This window comes from Lutzomyia longipalpis, chromosome 1 (genome assembly GCF_024334085.1).
Source record: "Lutzomyia longipalpis isolate SR_M1_2022 chromosome 1, ASM2433408v1".
Taxonomy (NCBI): domain Eukaryota; kingdom Metazoa; phylum Arthropoda; class Insecta; order Diptera; family Psychodidae; genus Lutzomyia; species Lutzomyia longipalpis.
The window spans coordinates 11,585,377-11,607,205 of NC_074707.1; the positions used below are offsets into that span (position 1 = coordinate 11,585,377).

General features: G+C 38.4%; 5 protein-coding genes across 9 annotated transcripts in view; 4 read left to right on the plus strand and 1 right to left on the minus strand.

The window, feature by feature from the left end:
- The window catches only part of LOC129790048 (solute carrier family 35 member B1 homolog), a 766,332-nt gene that overhangs the window by 742,442 nt on the left and 2,061 nt on the right, over nucleotides 1-21,829 (plus strand). The gene's annotated exons all lie outside the window — the stretch shown is intronic.
- Nucleotides 1-21,829, plus strand: part of LOC129790119 (T-cell leukemia homeobox protein 3) — a 442,143-nt gene that overhangs the window by 418,253 nt on the left and 2,061 nt on the right. The gene's annotated exons all lie outside the window — the stretch shown is intronic.
- The window catches only part of LOC129790159 (uncharacterized), a 241,887-nt gene that overhangs the window by 217,997 nt on the left and 2,061 nt on the right, over nucleotides 1-21,829 (plus strand). The gene's annotated exons all lie outside the window — the stretch shown is intronic.
- On the plus strand, nucleotides 918-6,648 carry LOC129789854 (serine protease inhibitor 88Ea-like). Its single transcript, XM_055826940.1, has 4 exons — nucleotides 918-1,094; nucleotides 4,464-4,890; nucleotides 5,461-5,765; nucleotides 5,843-6,648. The coding sequence occupies exons 2-4, from the start codon at nucleotides 4,475-4,477 to the stop codon at nucleotides 6,358-6,360; spliced, it is 1,239 nt and encodes a 412-aa protein (XP_055682915.1). The 5' UTR covers nucleotides 918-1,094; nucleotides 4,464-4,474; the 3' UTR covers nucleotides 6,361-6,648.
- LOC129788625 (dipeptidyl peptidase 8) lies at nucleotides 7,294-13,509 on the minus strand. The gene is made up of 6 exons (XM_055824850.1): nucleotides 13,065-13,509; nucleotides 12,237-12,995; nucleotides 10,703-11,621; nucleotides 8,697-8,919; nucleotides 8,445-8,637; nucleotides 7,294-8,363 (listed from the first exon to the last, which is right to left on the minus strand). The coding sequence occupies exons 1-6, from the start codon at nucleotides 13,316-13,318 to the stop codon at nucleotides 8,159-8,161; spliced, it is 2,553 nt and encodes an 850-aa protein (XP_055680825.1). The 5' UTR covers nucleotides 13,319-13,509; the 3' UTR covers nucleotides 7,294-8,158.

A 21,829-nucleotide genomic window follows, 5' to 3' on the forward strand; every position in this document is an offset into this window, starting at 1 on the left:
TTCTGAATATGAGAGTATAAAAATTCCCAAAATACATAGACTCCTTTTAACATTTTCACTACAGAAGTGAATATTTGTAACAAAAGATAAATTTTATCTCTAGATTGTGTTTTAAACATAAAAATGAAACTTAGATTTATAAAACATTTTACAAAAATTGTGGAAGAGATGATATGATAATTAAATATGCATAAACTCCTTTTAGATACCTATGTATGTAGTAAAAATCCTTGTTTTTTTATTATTTTTTATAAAAAAGATCGCATGTAAATTAAACATGGATAAATCGTGATATTTTCAGTGGAATTGGTCGATTTTATTCGCAGACGTACAAAAGCAGTTGAAAATTCAATTCATTAGCTTTTCGAGAGCTTTCAAGCTTTCATTCCATCGAGTAATGAACTTTGTCGATATATACACACACACACACATATATAGCAAAGTGGCGGGAAATTCATAAATAAACGACCACATGGCACGTGCGGCATCTGTGACTTTGGCGGTATTTTGTATTTTCCAAAGAGATTTTTACTCAATTTTCCGGAAGTTTTTTCCATTAAAGACATTAAATCATTGTCGCCCAATTTGTTAATGAATCATTTGTTGATTTATGATGACACAATGCGCGGGAAATCCTGCCGAAAAAATCTCTCACCTCGCTCAATTGTTCAATTATATTTTACTTTATCCTCCACATGTTTGATCAGTAGCCATCAAAAGCATGTTTTATTGTTCCACAATAGTAAATATAGTTTTTGTGTACTACCTACAATTTAGTTTAGAGGTAGTTTGGGAAGACAATGAGCAAAAAAAAGCGTCCACACATAAAAGAAAGCAGAAGTACTTTTGGAGAAGGGGAGAAACCCCAATGTGAAGTCGTCATCATCGCGTTTGGTTGTGACTGACGACTCTAGCTTTTCAGTCTCGTTGTGAGCACCGCATAAATTTCCTCGCAGTATTCATTCAACGTCCAAGTGAGTGAGACACGCCAAAGTCACGTCGCGCTAGTGCCTGAGAAAACCTTCGCAGTTAATATTTAATTTTTTTCTCTCTCTCGCCAATTTCCCAGCCTGATTTTTCCGTGAATTTCCAAGGTGGGTACACTACATAATTTACTTTGGGGTTTGCCGTGGAAATGTTGAGAAATTTTCACGATAAAAGTGAATAAATGCGATCGGCAAAGTGCTATACATAAAAGAAAACCGGATTTTGCCACAAAAGCCAGATAAAAATCGTGAAAGTTCAATTAATTCACTCATCTCCATTTTTGCGCCACTCTGTTACTCAATTTTTCCGCCGTGCGCGTACTTCCAGAAATATTTTTCTTTTGAAAAATTTTCACTTAAAATTTTATTTATTTTTTTAAATAACTTATTCCCGTGGTGTGGACAAAAGACATGCAAATGGGTGATTTATTTACTCACTCAACAATCGGCATTTACATTTCACACACCTTTGCAATTTTGTGTGGGGGGAAAACCCATAAGAGAGGCATAATTGTAATTCCAAGCGGGTTCCTCGCCATGAGGCAGTCTCTGTGTTATTTTTACTTCAATTTTTTTTATTCTAAAAAAATGCAGGAAAAAGATGCTATTATTCAATAATTTTTCGTGGAGAGACTCCCAAATATGCTAATTTTCCGCTGGTAGCATGATGGTTTTGGACGTTTTGGTTCAGTGTCACTGCAAAAGGGTTAATGAAATTGCTTTTCTACACGTTATTTTGCCTTCATGCACTTAATGTGTTAAATTTAAAGGTCCCCCCAATTTTGAATAAAAAACTTTATTAGTTTTTTAACACGATCACAACACTGGGCAACAAGATTTTATTTCATGATCAATTTCCATAAGGCAGGGAAAAAGCTTCATGTTATGGTTTTGGACCAATACCAGATTAAGGTGTCAGTCTAAATTAATTATTAATTAAAATTTGAGGCATTGAAAGATTTCTTAAAGGTTTGCTAATATCTCCATGTCCTTAAAAATGTTTGAAATGGTGTAAATAGGATTGCATGATCAAAACCACCTGACCAAATTGGATAAAATAACCTTTTAAATCGAATCTTCTTTAAATCTTTATAAAGTTTCTCATGTAAGTTTGAAGCCTTATTAAAGTCAATTAAAACTTATTTTATTACTTACCTTTGGAACTTGTTAAAGCATAAAATTTGTTTTAACAAAGCTATCAAAAAGTCTACAGCATAAGTATTTCTGATTTTTCTTTCTTTTTATTTCTTTAATCAGGATCTGATAATTACAAGAAAACTTGGATAAATCTTATTAAAATTTATTTTCTCAATACTTTTAATCACTCACTATTATATTTTTTTTAATTAAAGAAAAACCAATAGAAGACGTTTTTTTTTTCAAAATTGATTATTTTCCAACTTTAGAATATTCTTGGGCTGTGGTTAGGACTTTCCTAAAGAATTTTAACAGCTTCAGGTTTCCCACAACTAAAACCCTGAAATCTTCTGTCTGCTGGTTTTGTATAAATTGAGATAAATTGTGTTTTGTGGTTTTTAAAATTGCATATTTGAGGTCATGCCCTTTCTATTTCACTGCTCTCAAGAAAATTCAACAAACTGTCTAGCATAAAATGCTCTCAGATTATGTTTATCAATTCCGGGAACAAAAAAAACTACCCCAGAAAAGATTATTTCGTGTTTTTGTGTGAAAAACCAACGATCAGAAAAATCATGCCGGTATGTGAGATCATCCATGAATATGTTTTCGGTAGTATAATGCTGGTTTACATAAATTGTATTTTATTATCAAAATCAGAAAGATCTCTCCGTGATCTCTCCGTGATGACCCTCATGACGCCATTAAGCTTAATCGATTGTTTGTATGTAATCTCTTGCTTGTTGAAATATGTAATGAATTATAATGCTTTTGATATTTTATCAGTGCAATTTTTATCGCTTTAACACTGGTAAGCAAAAATGCATTTTAATAACCAGGTGAACCTTGCAATTAACTCTTTAGCAAGGTTGCACCGTCACAGATATGTGCCACATGAAGGTACACGCAATCTTGTCCATGATCTGCAAAAGTTTCACGTAAGATTAAAAGAAGAATTGGGCAACAAATTGAGTTCATGCCGGATTTATGCAAAGCAACAGCAAAAAAAAACAACATTATTAAACGGAATATTGAAGAAAGATGATCCGCAGAAATGGTCAGAGATCGCTTAGAGCACAAAAAGTCTTCTTTTTGTTGTTATTGCTGGGAAGATAAGATCGGGGAAATCCAAAGAGAGAGAGAGATCCAGATTCCATTAATTTTGAATGACGCAGCGTGTACCAACATGATGTGTAATTATATTTTTGCGTTTTTTAGAGGTCACGGTTGCCCCCATGATAAACGTTTTGAGTACAATGAAAAAGATTTTCGGCTGTAAAGATGAATGATCGTGATCTTTGCAGATGTCCGGCTTTTTTTGCACACACGCGCAGTGTTGAAAAATGTGGATTTATTTCAAAAGAACATCAAAGAAGTAATTGTTGAAAAAAAAATGGGAGGTACCTACCTTTTCTTATTATAAAAAAAATAAAAGAAAATTAAAGGTAATTCGGAGCAAAGCGTGGTGTGTGTATGAGAAAGTCGGGAGACCAAAGAGGAAGTCTACATGGCAAATAGTTTTATCATTAACGTGTTTTTCATCGTTGTTTTATTTGCTAATTTATTGTTTAACTGGAATTTTTCATGGTTTTTAGACATTCAGTTAGTATATTTGCTTGTTTTTTTTTGTCTTATTATTTAATTTACTTATTACCTTTTTATGTTCAAGCTTTTCTGATGATCTTCGCGGGACATGATTTTATCATCAACAAAAAAATAGCCTGATCATCTTTCTGAGAATTTTATTTTTTTCAAGAAGAAATCAATGAAAATTTTTATGATGCAAACATGTGACTATATAGAGTCTGTAGTAGAGACTATATTATATAGTCCTTGGGGAAATCCAGAACATTATTTAAACTATCGTTAGTGATTTATTTTTTTTCTTTGATTGCTGCATTGAGCGGGGATTTATGGTTTTTCATGGTACTTGGGGGCATTGTAAATGAAGAAAATTTACGCTGAAATTACCAGCAAAAAGGAAGTAGAAAGCAAAACAAGCGATAATGGAAAATTCGTGGTTGGTATTAGTTTATTTTTCCACGAAATTCCCATCAATTGAACGCATCAATTGGTGGGTCAAGGGTCAACTAAATACGTTCCAAAAATATCTCATGGACAAATTTATTATGCACGCAACTGTGAATCATACACTTTTCACCGCCACCGTCCACGCAGAAATTTTGTTGGGCAGGTGAAAGTGAATCTCATGGGCTTGACGTCATTTTCTTCATCGAGCATCATAATTCCCACACAGCAACATTTTTTTTTAAATAAATACATACATTTCCCTGAAGCACGCAAATTAATAAATAATTGCGTGATCTTGTTTAATTTTAGCGGAAGCAACGATGCTGCTCAAAGTCTTCCTTCTGGCGATCCTCGCCACCCTGGTTAGGAGTGATTGCTTATCGGAGAATGATGTTTCGGGGATTTTCAACAAGAACTCCAAATTGAATCTATACATGGGGCAGCAGAACTTCACAGTAGCCCTCCTGGATGCCATCAACAAAGCCACTCCGAATGAGAATGTCTTCTTCTCACCATACAGCACCTACCATGCCCTCCTCTTGGCCTATTTTGGCGCCAAAAATCAAACAGAAACCGCTCTGAGGGATACACTGAAGCTCCGTTGGGCTGAAAGTAAATTCGATGTGATGCAAGCCTACAGGATTGAGGTGCACGAGAGAGCCCGCAGAGCACAGAATAGCTCTGTGGAGTTTACTTCAGCTGATAAGCTGTACTTTGCACCAAAAGTTGAAGTCAAGTGAGTACATTTTGACGATGAGGGGCATTTAGCTGGCTGAAAATGCATTCAAAAATTATTTATTCGTTAAAAATTATTCGTAATATAACATTTATTTTACTTCAATAAGGAAAATTGTGGAAAATTTTTAAGGGATTTGGTGCCAATTTAAGGAAAATTATAATATATAGAATAACTCGGCGCCTCCACTGTTCATTACTCTTCAAATAAACCTTGCAAGATAGCCAATAAAAGTTGTGCTCTGTTCGAATTTATCAGTCAATCAGAGATCTTTTTCTAAGCTTTTGTTGCAGTTTCTTCTTCTCAGCTCATTCTCAAATTTTATTTTTAATTACTTTCTTTATTTATCCATCCAAATGCTAAAAGATCTGGTGATTACCAGGCGCCTCCATATTTTTCTGATTAACATTTTAATGTTCTACGAATTCGGACAATTTTTCAACAGATAAATGCCCCTTGTTTGTAGATTATCATAATCATATTATTCTACTAAATTAAGCTAAATTAATCTGACCTTGCAAGCTGATCAAGGATTTTTATTAATGTCTGGAATTGATCAATTTATTTTAGAGAATGCATGAAGGATCTCTTCCACGATGAACTGGAAACATTGGACTTTGAGAAAGATCCTGAAGCTGCTCGTGCTAGTATTAATCAGTGGGTTGAGGACGTAACCAAGGGGAATATAAAGGATATCCTCATTCCTGGATCACTTTCGGCGCAGACAACCGTTGTCCTGGCCAATGCTGCGTATTTCAAAGGATCATGGGCATCAAAATTCGATGCTGAAAAGACACAAAAGGAGATCTTCTACTCATCAGCTGAGAAACAAACATTCGTGGATATGATGAGCAAGAAAGGATACTTCAATCACGGTAAGAAGGATCATTTCATTTTGATCTTTAGTGCAGGATCTTTAGATTTTTTTTTTCGTTTTTGTAAATATTTCTAGCTTTGAATGAACATTTGGGAGCACATGTCCTGGAAATTCCCTATGAAGGCGATGGCACGGAAATCTCCTGCATTATCCTGTTGCCACCCTTCACACCCAATGGCCTCGACACAGTACTTGAGAAGCTAACACCAGAAAGCCTTCAGCGTGCCCTCGATGATGGAACATCCCGCGAGGTTGATCTCAAATTGCCAAAGTTCTCATTTGAGAAGAAGTACGAACTGGTGCCAATCTTGGAGCGCATGGGTGTGGGTGATCTCTTCCAGTCCACGTCGAATCTCGCGGGATTTTCGGAGTCACACAAAATCCAACTAGATGATGCCGTTCACAAGGCAAAGATCGACGTGGATGAGTCAGGATCAACAGCAGCTGCTGCCACTGTTCTCTTCTCCTTCCGATCCTCTCGGCCATTGGATCCTCTGCAGTTCCACTGCAATCATCCCTTCCTCTTCCTCATCTACGACCACCGATCGCGGGCAGTTCTCTTCGCCGGTATCTACCGCGGCCCCGACAATTAAGTTCCAAGCGCACAGGGCACTTTTTTATCAAGTAAAATTATATATTGTTGTGTACCTTGTAGTGTGCTCCCTAAATTATATATAAACATAACGTACCAACGGGACGGAGGATCCCGGAACTTTCGTTTTGGTGTCTCAGAGAGTGAAAGTAAAGCGAGTGAATGAAATGTGTGCTAATTTTTTTTTTGAATTTCTGTGAACTTTTTTTATTCAGTCATTTTAAAATATCATTGTGTTATACTGTAATTTTTTTTTGTTCTCGAGTAATAAAGAGAGATGCTGAATCAGTCTGCTATTGAGTTGTGAAAGAAATGGTCTAACTTGCAAAAATTTCGAGTGTTTTTATTCAATGAGAATGGAAAAAGGATATTTCCACAAGTTATAACAAATTGCACATTACTAATCATTTAGTTTTTTCTTATACTGTTGAGACGCGATTAAATTGAGAAAATAGTTTATTAAATATTTAGTCTAAAAGTGTGTTAATAGTTTGTGATTAGAAGAGGGAAAGTGGTGTGGATATTATGCATTTTTTTCACAGGGTGTCTCAAAATCAACGCTGTTTGTTTTACGTTTAAACGGAAAGTTTCCTTTAATGCAATTTTATTTAATTTGCTAAATTTTTGCATTTTTTTTGAGCCCAAAAAATTCTAAAACAAGCTTTTTAGAAGAAAAATTGTAAATTCTGTAAACGTTGATCTTTGAGACATCCTAAAATGTTTTTGAGCACGCTCTTACAAGATGTCTTGTACAATATTTTCGCTAAAATATTTTCTATTATTTTCTCCTTTCGCAAATATAAAAATACAATATATTGTTCCATTCATTGTATACACAAAAATAGCGCTAAATTTCTTCATAATCTCCATTTTCTTGTGTATCGAAAATTTAAAAAAAAAATGCTCACATTGAAATTGCTTCTATATTCAGACATTCAATCAAAAGAAATTTTATTTTTTTTATATCAATTTTCTCCTTTTTTCTCGCCATACATTTTCAAAAGAATATTTTTGTTTTAATACTAAAAACTTTCCATGCAAATAAATTACAAAAGTCTCATAAACAACCAGCAATAGGTATATAATAATTTTGTTATTAAGAAAAAGTCAAAAAAAAAAAAATCCTAAAGCAGATGAAAAATCAAAAATTTTCATTGAGTCTAAAATATAGTGCAAATTATACGTTATTTTTTCCTCACGGTCTCGGGAGTTTCAGGACATTGTTATTAAAATGATTTTTCTCTCTTCTAATAATGCATGCCCTGAAATCCGGATAAATCACAAAATCTCATGTCCATCTCAAAGAAAATCTGGGAGTATTGACAAGAATGGAAAAATCAAACATTCCAGCGTGATTATAAAAAAAAACTATTAAAATAAAACAGTAACAATTATCTCATTCTACTAAATCTTTCATGTATTAAAATACGTATTACTTTTAAATCGTTTCTCTTACATTTAATTTGCTGTTATCTTACTTATTTTTTCATCTTCTTACAGCGCATAAGTATATTTTCATTTTATTTTTAATTTTCTTAGAATCAAAATGGAGAATAAATGATAAAATGACTTGGCATAGTGTGATAAAAACTAAATTTTTATGTAAAAAAAAAAGAAATATTTTATAATTTTTGAAAAAAGAAATCTTCATAACAACATTGCAAAGCAATGATCTGTGATTCCTTTTCTCCACCTTCCCAGCATAAATATTAGTTGCAATTTTATTTTCTATACAATTGCATGGCGCTCTTCGCAGTGGAGTCTCAATGACAAAAAAGAAAACGAGTTCTTGCGCAAATTCACAAATTATTCTGCAAAAAGGAGAGCAGAGTGGTCTCGTAGTGTTTACTGGCTTCCAAATTGCGCAGTGAGTGACGTTCATTGGGATAAACCTGCAACTGGTACGGCTTATTTGCCTTTATGAGGCAATTAATGAGTTGCGATGTGTGAAAGAAGTGAACATTCTCATCTATTAGGCCGTGAATAATAAGTAGACGATTTTCCCTGAAAAAACAAAAAAAAAAGTTTAAAGAATTTAAGTTAAGCAAGTTTTAGGATGACAAAAAATTCTTCGAAGCTACTCACTCTTCGGGAAACTTGTTGATGTAGCTCAAGACAGAACCAGCTGTGTAGCCTTGTCGATTGTTTAGCGGTAAATTCATGTACCTCTCTGTGTAGCCCGTGTCATAGTATTCCCAATTTGTTACTGGAGCACCAGCAATGGCCACCCGGAAAACATCCGGATACTGAATGAGTCCCATAAGGCTCAAGTAGCCACCTACAAAGACAACCAACATTAGAATGAATCCTCATCTACAAGCACGTGGTGCGACCCACCATAGGACCATCCATGGATAGCCACGCGATTCATATCAATGTAACCCAGCTGATCGGCAAGCATCTTGAGTACTTCCACTTGATCAGCCAACTCCACCGTTCCCATTCTGCAGCGTAAGTAACTCTCGAACTTGACTCCTCGATGCCGAGAGCCACGTGAGTCCACGCAGACAACACAGTAGCCTTGAGCCGCGAGCATGTGCATCCGGAGTTGACGCATTCCCTGGACAAGTGAAGAATTACAAACAATTGACGTCAATACCACAACAAGAAAATAACACTTAATGAGCTCTGTAAGAATGAATTTTCATTCTTTTTTCCAAGTGAGAAATGAGAGCAATCAACACGTTTTCTTCAGGTGTTAATTATCCTCGAAGATATTTTCTATATTTAGCTGATTTAGTTACAATGTTTTATTTTTAATTCTAAAATATTCTTTATGTAGATTCTAGAATGCATTGAATATTCTAACTAAAGTACCTACTCAGAATTCATTAAGATAACTTTGAAAGTCTTTTAAAAATGACCGGTTTAATGAATTTATTACAGCGAGTGGTGTAGCTAGGGAGGATGTTGGGTGGCTACGAGCCTAAAAGATTAGGCAATTCAGGATTTTTTTAAGTTAAAGACTTTTTTTTATAGACTAAAAATTACTTTTTTTTTTTAAAGGAAAATGTGTTTTCAAACATAAGAAAAAAAAACGTCAAACTTTAAAAGAAAAATATTAAATTTAAAAACTAAATCAGTGAGAAAAGAATTGTTAAACGTCAGAAAAGAAACGTAAAAAAATAAATATCACACGTTAGAAAAGAAACATAAAAATCTGATAATTGGAATTCAGGAATTCAGGTATTATCAAGAAGGAGTTAGGTTCTTGATAATACCTTAAACAGATTAGGGGGTAGATTCTGATAAAAATCTTTTCTTTTCTTTCCTAACAACTTAAAAGTTTGTTGTAAGATTTTGACAGATAGAGTTTTTAAATCGTTCTGCCGTCGTTCTATAAAAGAAAAATAAAGAATTTATTGTTCTAGAAAACAGTCAGAAAGAACTTTAAAGAGCCCTAGAAAAGTGATTTTCTTTTAGAAACCCTTTTAAGGAAAGAAATAAAATGTCAAAATCTTATAAGATTTTTCGGATTTTTCCCAGAATACCAAAAATCTTATAACTGGCGAATTGTAAGAAAAGAAAAGATTTGTATTAGAATCTACCCGTACAATAAACTAAACCCTTGTGTTTTAAGGAAAAAGAAGGTTTTTTATGATTTTCGATTGCTATTTTTTTTCAATCCTTCTTTTTTATAATTTACTTTTAAAGTTTTCAATTAAATAAAAAGCGAATAAAGGCCAATAAACTGATCAAATTGTTTTTTTTTAGGTTTCAGTTTTTAAGTTTTTAATAAAAAAACTGATCTAAAAATATTAAAACAACAAAACAACATAACAAGATTTTACTGATCAATTAATTTGCGTCATTTAGAATTCATAATTTTCCTTTCTTTTCAAGTCTCTGAAATGACTGATTAAGTGAAATCCACTCAACTAACTAATCACAATTTCTTTATTTTCTTTTAACTCTCTTTGTTTGATTTATTTGAAAATGCTAAACAAAGGAGAAAGCAAATAAGAAAGACGACAGACCCCTTAATGAGAAAGATATAAAACTTCAGCGGCGGAAAATGAATCTAATCAATTGGAAAGGGTGATAAATCAATAAAGTGGCTTCTTGAGATCATTCCCATTGAGTTTGCTCGCAATTTTCGAGTGCCCACAGAGAGAATCACAACATATTTGTTTACAAAAAGCCGATGAAAGTAGGACAGAGCCATGTCCCACAAATTGATTGAACACCCTTCACAAATTCTCATATTAAGATTTGCTCGCGAAACCACTCAATTATTCATCCGGTGCTGTGACAGTTTGTGTTCATTGTAAATTCAAATGGGAATCTCCCCGTTGAAGGCGCGCAACAAAATGCAACAAATCAATTTTTCTTTTTTAACTCACCTTGAAGGTGTTGTTGACAGTTTGAACCTCGGGTCCACCGTACACATTGAGGATTGTTGGGTACTTTACGCCTAGTTGGAAATTGTGCGGCTTGAATACCATGGCATAGAGAATTTCGCCATTATGGAGGCGAGGGTTGTAGATTGAGGGGCAGTAGTGGGGATTTTCGGGGGTGCCACCCTCAAGGAGGAAGCCGAGTGATGTGAGAACAAGGCCATTGACACTCCCATTGGTGCACGTCTGTGTCACGCGCTTCACTTCGCACGTGGGAAGTTCTTGGATATTGCAGTACGTTTGCACCATGATCGTACAGTCCTGATTGAAGTCCACCGAATAGGAGTACCCACGTTTTGTGAGCAACATCAAATTTCCCGGAGATCGCAAGCTAACGGCATAGAGATGCTTCTCCAGGGGGCTCTCTCGCAATCCCAGGAAATAGATAATCTGTCGCACAGTGTCCACCCAGAGATTTCTTCCGAGTACCTCCCATTCTCCAGCTGTGAGTGCAACTTTATTCACAATACGTGGATGGAGATTTGCCGAGCCCGTGTGGGCTTCATCGGAACTCGGAGATGTCTGTGCTGTGTCATCGCGGACACCATTGACACTATTTCCCAGGAGGCTGGATGTCACCAAGTAGAGGTGCCGGAAACCACTCTCCTCGGATGCCCAGAGGAAGGACACAGTTGCCGGTGTGACGTCGAGAAAGTGAAGGAGATCGTGTACATTGACCCACGTACTCGATGTCTCTCTGTAGATCACTTGCATGGGACTTATTGCCGGAAGTGGACTCTTCCAGTCAACCTCCTCACCCGCCGGCGACGATGGCCCACTGCTGTAGGGCTCACAGAAGTTATCAATGGGAATTAGCACCACTTCCAGTCGCTGCTGAAGGCGATTCATCAGCTGTGTCCAAATACTTTAGCGCGCGCGCGAAAGAGAGAGAAAACATCCCAATTAATCTATCATGCTTCACATCGTCAATTACATTTTCCCTTTCACTCCAACCACCCCGTGTAATTTTATGGAAGCTTCACTCATTGGATCCAGAGCTCCTTTCAGAGGTTTCAGAGCATTGATATGCGGATTAAATCTTTTTTTTTTCTTTAACTAAATTTTTAATAGAAGCTTTGAGTGAATTTTTACGAATCTCTTGCTTCTCAATTTTCAATTTTATGAGCCACCAAAATGCGCCAATCTCCTACCTTTCTCTATAACAGTACATTAATTGCAAATGAAGCTCTCGTCTCTTGTAGAGCGAGATTTTTTGTCTGTCTTGAGGTTGTTTTTTTCTTGTAATCTCATAAAACACCTGTCTAGTCACCTCATTGAAGATAAAATAAAAAAACTGGGAGAAGGAACAAAAAGTGACACGATTCTTTAACAACTCAGTCAGCATAGTTTTTGTACAAATTCTTATTTGACCAAATTTTCTTTTAGTACTAAAAAAAATCAAGATTTTCCATACGACAAAGCCCCAAGGTTGTCCCCAGGTAGCTAATTAGGTAAATTATGGGAAAAATAACAAACTTACTACTTTGAATCCGGCGTCCATCCTACGCGAACAATGTACTCCATCCAGGGGAAGGCGTACGTGAGCGGGCATTGCATGTCTTTGATGCAAATATCGGAAATTTGAAGATTCTCCGACAGTGTGAACTGCACGAGCTTCAGCTTGGACTTGGCATTTGGGGAGCCAGCCCGTGGGAAACGATACTCCTCGTATTCGCCCCCACTCACGGAATCAGACGTCGGGAAGGTGTACAGGGTGACATCACTCTCGTCAACTTCCTCAAAAACTATCCGGTACACACCATCTTCGGAGTTTGGTTGCCACCAGAAGCCCTGGTAGCGATTGAATTCCTCCTGCATCACATATGACGGCACCCCAGCACTCAGGGGATCATCGGAGAAGGGTCGTCGACCATCGTGCGCGTAGGTGAGACGTTCCCCATGCAGGCTCACAGTATGCGTAACCCAGATGTCTCCACCACAGACGTACGCTACGAGATCGGAGTTCTGTGGGCAAATCTGGGGATCAATTGCTGCCCAGAGTTGGCAAATTCGCAACTCCGTGGGGAATACAGTGCCCGAATGGAAGCCAGTGTCGTGGCACTGGTACAGCGTACTCGAGGCCGGGAAAACAACCTTCCCACTGCCCTGATGGAGCTCATACGAGGAGATGCCCCACGTGGAGAGGCGCTTCCTTTCCAGCAGAAGCTGAACCTCGCGCGATGTCGATGTGCTCGTGAGACTAGAAATTGTCGGCTCCAACAGCAAATTCCACTGTAGCCTGAAACACATGAAAACATCCAATCAGGTCAAGCACCTCACGCGCGCAACTGAGACACAATTGGGGTACCTTTTTGGCGTGATGTCGTCCGTATGCCCAATGTCCACGTAGAGTAGGGTTGTCTCCCATCCATTTGGTGGTGTGCTGAGGAAGTAGATACGTATCCGACCATCCGAGAGGGTGCGGAAGTTTATATTTGCCGGAATAACACTCGAGAGGGCCATCAAGTTCCGCCGGAGCTCCGCCACCACCCCCTTCAGCTCCGACCACGATTTCTTCTTACTCGTCCCACTTGGGTTCCGCACAATCGGGGGCACGTCCATAGCTACCCGCAACTCTTCCCCGAACTTTTCTGGGAAATTCAAGAATTTTCCGGCTTTTGCAAAATGCTCTTTTTCACAATTTATGCTTTTTTTTAGAAGAAAAATCAGAATAAATTCGACATTACGCCGAATATTTTTGACAAATCTGAGCCGAAAAATGTTTCGCGTCCGCGAGTTGCAGAAAATGTCGTTAAACGGAATTACAATAAAGACATAACGGCCGTTTGCCATTGTGCTCGCGGTGCTCGTTTTCTTTTGTGCGGTGCAACACATGTTTCGCGGTTTTCGCGTTTCATCGATTTGGTCGATTTGTAACGGAAATTTTTGTATTTAAATTAAACTAAAGGCCGTTAAAAATAACATTTTTCATTATTTTTGTATTTTTTCGCAGGGCTGAAGTGGGCCGAAGGCCCCAGCCGAAAAGGATTGAGTCTTGGCTAAGTTGCATGAAACGCATAAAACATGAAATATTACACATAATATGAATTAAAAAGACTAAAAATTTTAATTTATTAATTATATTATGTATATTATGCTCATTAAACTGATTTTTTTTGTAATTTTACACGATATGTCTGATAATGAATTTTTGCATATTGGGTGATAAATTCTTTTTATTTCTGTGGCCCTCCAACCCTTTCGGCGGGAATTCCGATCATGGGGGTTGAAAGGTCACACATTGACCTAGAAATTGTGCCTAGTGAGATGCGTCAACAAATTCGCATCTTCTCACAAAAGAGCTCTTCGGAGGATGATGCGCTTGTATGAAACATAGTAAAGGGGTACGGCATAATTAATTCTGTGGCCCCCCAACCCTTTCGGCGGGAATTCCGATCATGTGGGTTGAAAGGTCACACATTGACCTAGAAATTGTGCCTAGTGAGATGCGTCAACAAATTCGCATCTTCCCACAAAAGAGCTCTTCCGAGGATGCTCTTGCATTTTGTATGAAACACACTAAGGGGTACAGCATAATTCATTCTGTGGCCCCCCAACCCTTTCGGCGGGAATTCCGATCATGGGGGTTGAAAGGTCACACATTGACCTAGAAATTGTGCCTAGTGAGATGCGTCAACAAATTCGCATCTTCCCACAAAAGAGCTCTTCCGATGATGCTCTTGCATTTTGTATGAAACACACTAAGGGGTACAGCATAATTCATTCTGTGGCCCCCCAACCCTTTCGGCGGGAATTCCGATCATGGGGGTTGAAAGGTCATAGATTGAGCTAGAATTTGTACCTAGTGAGATGCGTCAACAAATTCGCATCTTCTCACAAAAGACCTCTTCCGAGGATGCTCTTGCATTTTGTATGAAACACACCAAGGGGTACGGCATAATTAATTCTGTGGCCCCCCAACCCTTTCGGCGGGAATTCCGATCATGTGGGTTGAAAGGTCACAGATTGACCTAGAAATTGTACCTAGTGAGATGCGTCAACAAATTCGCATCTTCCCACAAAAGAGCTCTTCCGAGGATGCTCTTGCATTTTGTATGAAACACACTAAGGGGTACAGCATAATTCATTCTGTGGCCCCCCAACCCTTTCGGCGGGAATTCCGATCATGGGGGTTGAAAGGTCATAGATTGAGCTAGAATTTGTACCTAGTGAGATGCGTCAACAAATTCGCATCTTCTCACAAAAGACCTCTTCCGAGGATGCTCTTGCATTTTGTATGAAACACACCAAGGGGTACGGCATAATTAATTCTGTGGCCCCCCAACCCTTTCGGCGGGAATTCCGATCATGTGGGTTGAAAGGTCACAGATTGACCTAGAAATTGTACCTAGTGAGATGCGTCAACAAATTCGCATCTTCCCACAAAAGAGCTCTTCCGAGGATGCTCTTGCATTTTGTATGAAACACACTAAGGGGTACAGCATAATTAATTCTGTGGCCCCCCAACCCTTTCGGCGGGAATTCCGATCATGTGGGTTGAAAGGTCACAGATTGACCTAGAAATTGTGCCTAGTGAGATGCGTCAACAAATTCGCATCTTCCCACAAAAGAGCTCTTCCGATGATGCTCTTGCATTTTGTATGAAACACACTAAGGGGTACAGCATAATTCATTCTGTGGCCCCCCAACCCTTTCGGCGGGAATTCCGATCATGGGGGTTGAAAGGTCATAGATTGAGCTAGAATTTGTACCTAGTGAGATGCGTCAACAAATTCGCATCTTCTCACAAAAGACCTCTTCCGAGGATGCTCTTGCATTTTGTATGAAACACACCAAGGGGTACGGCATAATTAATTCTGTGGCCCCCCAACCCTTTCGGCGGGAATTCCGATCATGTGGGTTGAAAGGTCACAGATTGACCTAGAAATTGTACCTAGTGAGATGCGTCAACAAATTCGCATCTTCCCACAAAAGAGCTCTTCCGAGGATGCTCTTGCATTTTGTATGAAACACACTAAGGGGTACAGCATAATTAATTCTGTGGCCCCCCAACCCTTTCGGCGGGAATTCCGATCATGTGGGTTGAAAGGTCACAGATTGACCTAGAAATTGTGCCTAGTGAGATGCGTCAACAAATTCGCATCTTCCCACAAAAGAGCTCTTCCGATGATGCTCTTGCATTTTGTATGAAACACACTAAGGGGTACGGCATAATTAATTCTGTGGCCCCCCAACCCTTTCGGCGGGAATTCCGATCATGTGGGTTGAAAGGTCACAGATTGACCTAGAAATTGTACCTAGTGAGATGCGTCAACAAATTCGCATCTTCCCACAAAAGAGCTCTTCCGAGGATGCTCTTGCATTTTGTATGAAACACACTAAGGGGTACAGCATAATTAATTCTGTGGCCCCCCAACCCTTTCGGCGGGAATTCCGATCATGTGGGTTGAAAGGTCACAGATTGACCTAGAAATTGTACCTAGTGAGATGCGTCAACAAATTCGCATCTTCCCACAAAAGAGCTCTTCCGAGGATGCTCTTGCATTTTGTATGAAACACACTAAGGGGTACAGCATAATTCATTCTGTGGCCCCCCAACCCTTTCGGCGGGAATTCCGATCATGGGGGTTGAAAGGTCATAGATTGAGCTAGAATTTGTACCTAGTGAGATGCGTCAACAAATTCGCATCTTCTCACAAAAGACCTCTTCCGAGGATGCTCTTGCATTTTGTATGAAACACACCAAGGGGTACGGCATAATTAATTCTGTGGCCCCCCAACCCTTTCGGCGGGAATTCCGATCATGTGGGTTGAAAGGTCACAGATTGACCTAGAAATTGTACCTAGTGAGATGCGTCAACAAATTCGCATCTTCCCACAAAAGAGCTCTTCCGAGGATGCTCTTGCATTTTGTATGAAACACACTAAGGGGTACAGCATAATTCATTCTGTGGCCCCCCAACCCTTTCGGCGGGAATTCCGATCATGGGGGTTGAAAGGTCATAGATTGAGCTAGAATTTGTACCTAGTGAGATGCGTCAACAAATTCGCATCTTCTCACAAAAGACCTCTTCCGAGGATGCTCTTGCATTTTGTATGAAACACACCAAGGGGTACGGCATAATTAATTCTGTGGCCCCCCAACCCTTTCGGCGGGAATTCCGATCATGTGGGTTGAAAGGTCACAGATTGACCTAGAAATTGTACCTAGTGAGATGCGTCAACAAATTCGCATCTTCCCACAAAAGAGCTCTTCCGAGGATGCTCTTGCATTTTGTATGAAACACACTAAGGGGTACAGCATAATTAATTCTGTGGCCCCCCAACCCTTTCGGCGGGAATTCCGATCATGTGGGTTGAAAGGTCACAGATTGACCTAGAAATTGTGCCTAGTGAGATGCGTCAACAAATTCGCATCTTCTCACAAAAGACCTCTTCCGAGGATGCTCTTGCATTTTGTATGAAACACACTAAGGGGTACAGCATAATTCATTCTGTGGCCCCCCAACCCTTTCGGCGGGAATTCCGATCATGGGGGTTGAAAGGTCATAGATTGAGCTAGAATTTGTACCTAGTGAGATGCGTCAACAAATTCGCATCTTCTCACAAAAGACCTCTTCCGAGGATGCTCTTGCATTTTGTATGAAACACACCAAGGGGTACGGCATAATTAATTCTGTGGCCCCCCAACCCTTTCGGCGGGAATTCCGATCATGTGGGTTGAAAGGTCACAGATTGACCTAGAAATTGTACCTAGTGAGATGCGTCAACAAATTCGCATCTTCCCACAAAAGAGCTCTTCCGATGATGCTCTTGCATTTTGTATGAAACACACTAAGGGGTACAGCATAATTAATTCTGTGGCCCCCCAACCCTTTCGGCGGGAATTCCGATCATGTGGGTTGAAAGGTCACAGATTGACCTAGAAATTGTACCTAGTGAGATGCGTCAACAAATTCGCATCTTCCCACAAAAGAGCTCTTCCGAGGATGCTCTTGCATTTTGTATGAAACACACTAAGGGGTACAGCATAATTCATTCTGTGGCCCCCCAACCCTTTCGGCGGGAATTCCGATCATGGGGGTTGAAAGGTCATAGATTGAGCTAGAATTTGTACCTAGTGAGATGCGTCAACAAATTCGCATCTTCTCACAAAAGACCTCTTCCGAGGATGCTCTTGCATTTTGTATGAAACACACCAAGGGGTACGGCATAATTAATTCTGTGGCCCCCCAACCCTTTCGGCGGGAATTCCGATCATGTGGGTTGAAAGGTCACAGATTGACCTAGAAATTGTACCTAGTGAGATGCGTCAACAAATTCGCATCTTCCCACAAAAGAGCTCTTCCGAGGATGCTCTTGCATTTTGTATGAAACACACTAAGGGGTACAGCATAATTAATTCTGTGGCCCCCCAACCCTTTCGGCGGGAATTCCGATCATGTGGGTTGAAAGGTCACAGATTGACCTAGAAATTGTGCCTAGTGAGATGCGTCAACAAATTCGCATCTTCTCACAAAAGACCTCTTCCGAGGATGCTCTTGCATTTTGTATGAAACACACTAAGGGGTACAGCATAATTCATTCTGTGGCCCCCCAACCCTTTCGGCGGGAATTCCGATCATGGGGGTTGAAAGGTCATAGATTGAGCTAGAATTTGTACCTAGTGAGATGCGTCAACAAATTCGCATCTTCTCACAAAAGACCTCTTCCGAGGATGCTCTTGCATTTTGTATGAAACACACCAAGGGGTACGGCATAATTAATTCTGTGGCCCCCCAACCCTTTCGGCGGGAATTCCGATCATGTGGGTTGAAAGGTCACAGATTGACCTAGAAATTGTACCTAGTGAGATGCGTCAACAAATTCGCATCTTCCCACAAAAGAGCTCTTCCGATGATGCTCTTGCATTTTGTATGAAACACACTAAGGGGTACAGCATAATTAATTCTGTGGCCCCCCAACCCTTTCGGCGGGAATTCCGATCATGTGGGTTGAAAGGTCACAGATTGACCTAGAAATTGTACCTAGTGAGATGCGTCAACAAATTCGCATCTTCCCACAAAAGAGCTCTTCCGAGGATGCTCTTGCATTTTGTATGAAACACACTAAGGGGTACAGCATAATTCATTCTGTGGCCCCCCAACCCTTTCGGCGGGAATTCCGATCATGGGGGTTGAAAGGTCATAGATTGAGCTAGAATTTGTACCTAGTGAGATGCGTCAACAAATTCGCATCTTCTCACAAAAGACCTCTTCCGAGGATGCTCTTGCATTTTGTATGAAACACACCAAGGGGTACGGCATAATTAATTCTGTGGCCCCCCAACCCTTTCGGCGGGAATTCCGATCATGTGGGTTGAAAGGTCACAGATTGACCTAGAATTTGTGCCTAGTGAGATGCGTCAACAAATTCGCATCTTCCCACAAAAGACCTCTTCCGACGATGCTTTTGCATTTTGTATGAAACACACCAAAGGGGTACGGCATAATTAATTCTGTGGCTCTCCAACCCTTTCGGCGGGAATTCCGATCATGGGGGTTGAAAGGTCATAGATTGAGCTAGAATTTGTACCTAGTGAGATGCGTCAACAAATTCGCATCTTCCCACAAAAGAGCTCTTCCGAGGATGCTCTTGCATTTTGTATGAAACATAGTAAAGGGGTACGGCATAATTAATTCTATGGCTCCCCAACCCTTTCGGCGGGAATTCCGATCATGGGGGTTGAAAGGTCACAGATTGACCTAGAAATTGTACCTAGTGAGATGCGTCAACAAATTCGCATCTTCTCACAAAAGACCTCTTCCGAGGATGCTCTTGCATTTTGTATGAAACACACCAAGGGGTACGGCATAATTAATTTTGTGGCTCTCGTTCTTCTGGAATCAGTTCTCCCAGCTGCAACATCATCATCCAACATCTCCGAGTTAATTAAAAATTTTTTTTCTATATTATTTAAAGTGTATTAAAAAAGTAAAGTAGGGTCAACTTCAATTAAAATTATATAAAATCATTTTTTCTTTTTAAATTAAATAAATAAAAGTGTAAAGTAATTTTTTTTAATTCCTAAATTATAATTTTTCTCTTTTTTTTTATTAATTAAAGTGAGGTTTAAACTAAATTTCCATTTTATTTAAAAACCTCCCCAAATTGTGCCCTCCCTAAAAGCCCCTGGTGTGCGATCTCATCAGGGGGTATCCGACTCTGCCACTCGTGGTGCACTTGTTTGCCACTCTGCCATTCTTTAAGTCATTTTTGCCACTTTTTTGGCACTTTTGCCACTCTGTCACTCTTTTTTGCCTCTCTGCCACTATTTTTGCCACTTTGCCACTGTTGTCCACTCATCCACTTTTTTTCCACTCTGCCACTTTTTAAAATTTATTATAGATTATTATTAATTTATTTATTATTCGTGCATAAGCAGGAACGTTGGAGCACATACAGGTAAAGATTGCATTTGATGGAGGCAAAAAAAAAGATCTCACACCCCCACATTATGGGAAAAGGAGATCCAATTTAGAGCTTTTCCTATATTGGCATTGCCTATACTCTTCTCATTTGATTGAGCTTTTCTGGGTTTTATTCTCTTCCAAATGGTGTGGATTTGAACGATTGGAAATATATCAATAAAGGGGTTTTCTATATAATTCCCTCTCTTTTTTAGATATAATTATAAGTACTTCATACCGTCAAATGGGTTAATTTGTTTGCTTTTTATTTGTCTCTACAATTTCAACCTACTTTTGAGGCACTATTAAGAATTTTCAATTAATTTCAATATTTAATTTGTTTTTTTTTATCACATTTTTGTTGGAATGTTCAGGAGCTTTTTTTAGGATTCTAATTTTTTTTACCCTAGAGAATGGCATAATGAAGCTCTGAAAGCTCTAGAAATAGGTTTTTCTTAAATTAGCATAAAACTCCGAAGAGAGTTACAATGAAGCTCATAAGGAAACTTTTTATAAAAAAAAAATATTTCTGAAAGAATGAGTTTGATCATAATATTTATTTAATATGCTTTTAGCCCCATTAAGGAGTAGGTACCCAATTTTGTATAGGAAGAGTTATTCGATGAAACAATTAAATTTCGCATAATTAAAAAAAAAAGAATAAAAATTACAGTAGATCTTTCCAATTTAATTTTATTTTAATTCAAATTAATTGGAAAATATTAGCAAAGATTTTCCCAAAAATTTACAAAATGACGCTTCTATTTTGGTATGTTAAAAGAGACAAAAAAAGAATGATTTTGACGTCATTATACACATTTTAGAACAAATTTTTACCAGATTTTGTCAGTTGACTACAGTATATGTAATATAAAATCCTTGTTCGCGAAATTGCCATATTTTACGCGATAAAATTATACTTTATTAGTCAAACCGAGCCCCAAATCTCGTGTGAGAAAACTCCATTTTAAGCTATAAAAAGGGGGTGTTTATTAGTAGAGGGGATGAATAATACGGTACCCCGAAAAATTTTTAAAATAAAAAATCCTGTTATCTTTCCCTTCAGCAAGTAGAAAATAGGAAAATTAATTTTTCTGTGGGAGCGCTATAAAGGGGTATTTGGGGCGAAATCCCATATAGCGCTTGCAACTCGTCTTATCAAGATTTGAACCTTTTCTTTGGTCTTTATATACAAGTTGTGTAGTTTACTTTGGAAAAAGCTGATAAAAATAAAAGTTTTTTTTACAGCAATTTTTGTTCCATTTTATAAAATTATTTTTAGGGAACAGTGCTTTGTATGCATTGTACCTTAAGAATAATTCTGATGTCCTTCACATAGACAAGTGTGGAGGTACATTTTTTTGTATAACGAATGCAATTAATCAAGGATGTGGAAAGATAGTGAGAATGATCTCACTATCTTTCCACATCCTTGATTAATTGCATTCGTTATACAAAAAAATGTACCTCCACACTTGTCTATGTGAAGGACATCAGAATTATTCTTAAGGTACAATGCATACAAAGCACTGTTCCCTAAAAATAATTTTATAAAATGGAACAAAAATTGCTGTAAAAAAAACTAGTACTCTGCGTTGATACCACTGCTTTTTCCAAAGTAAACTACACAACTTGTAAGTACTCTGCGTTGATACCACTGCTT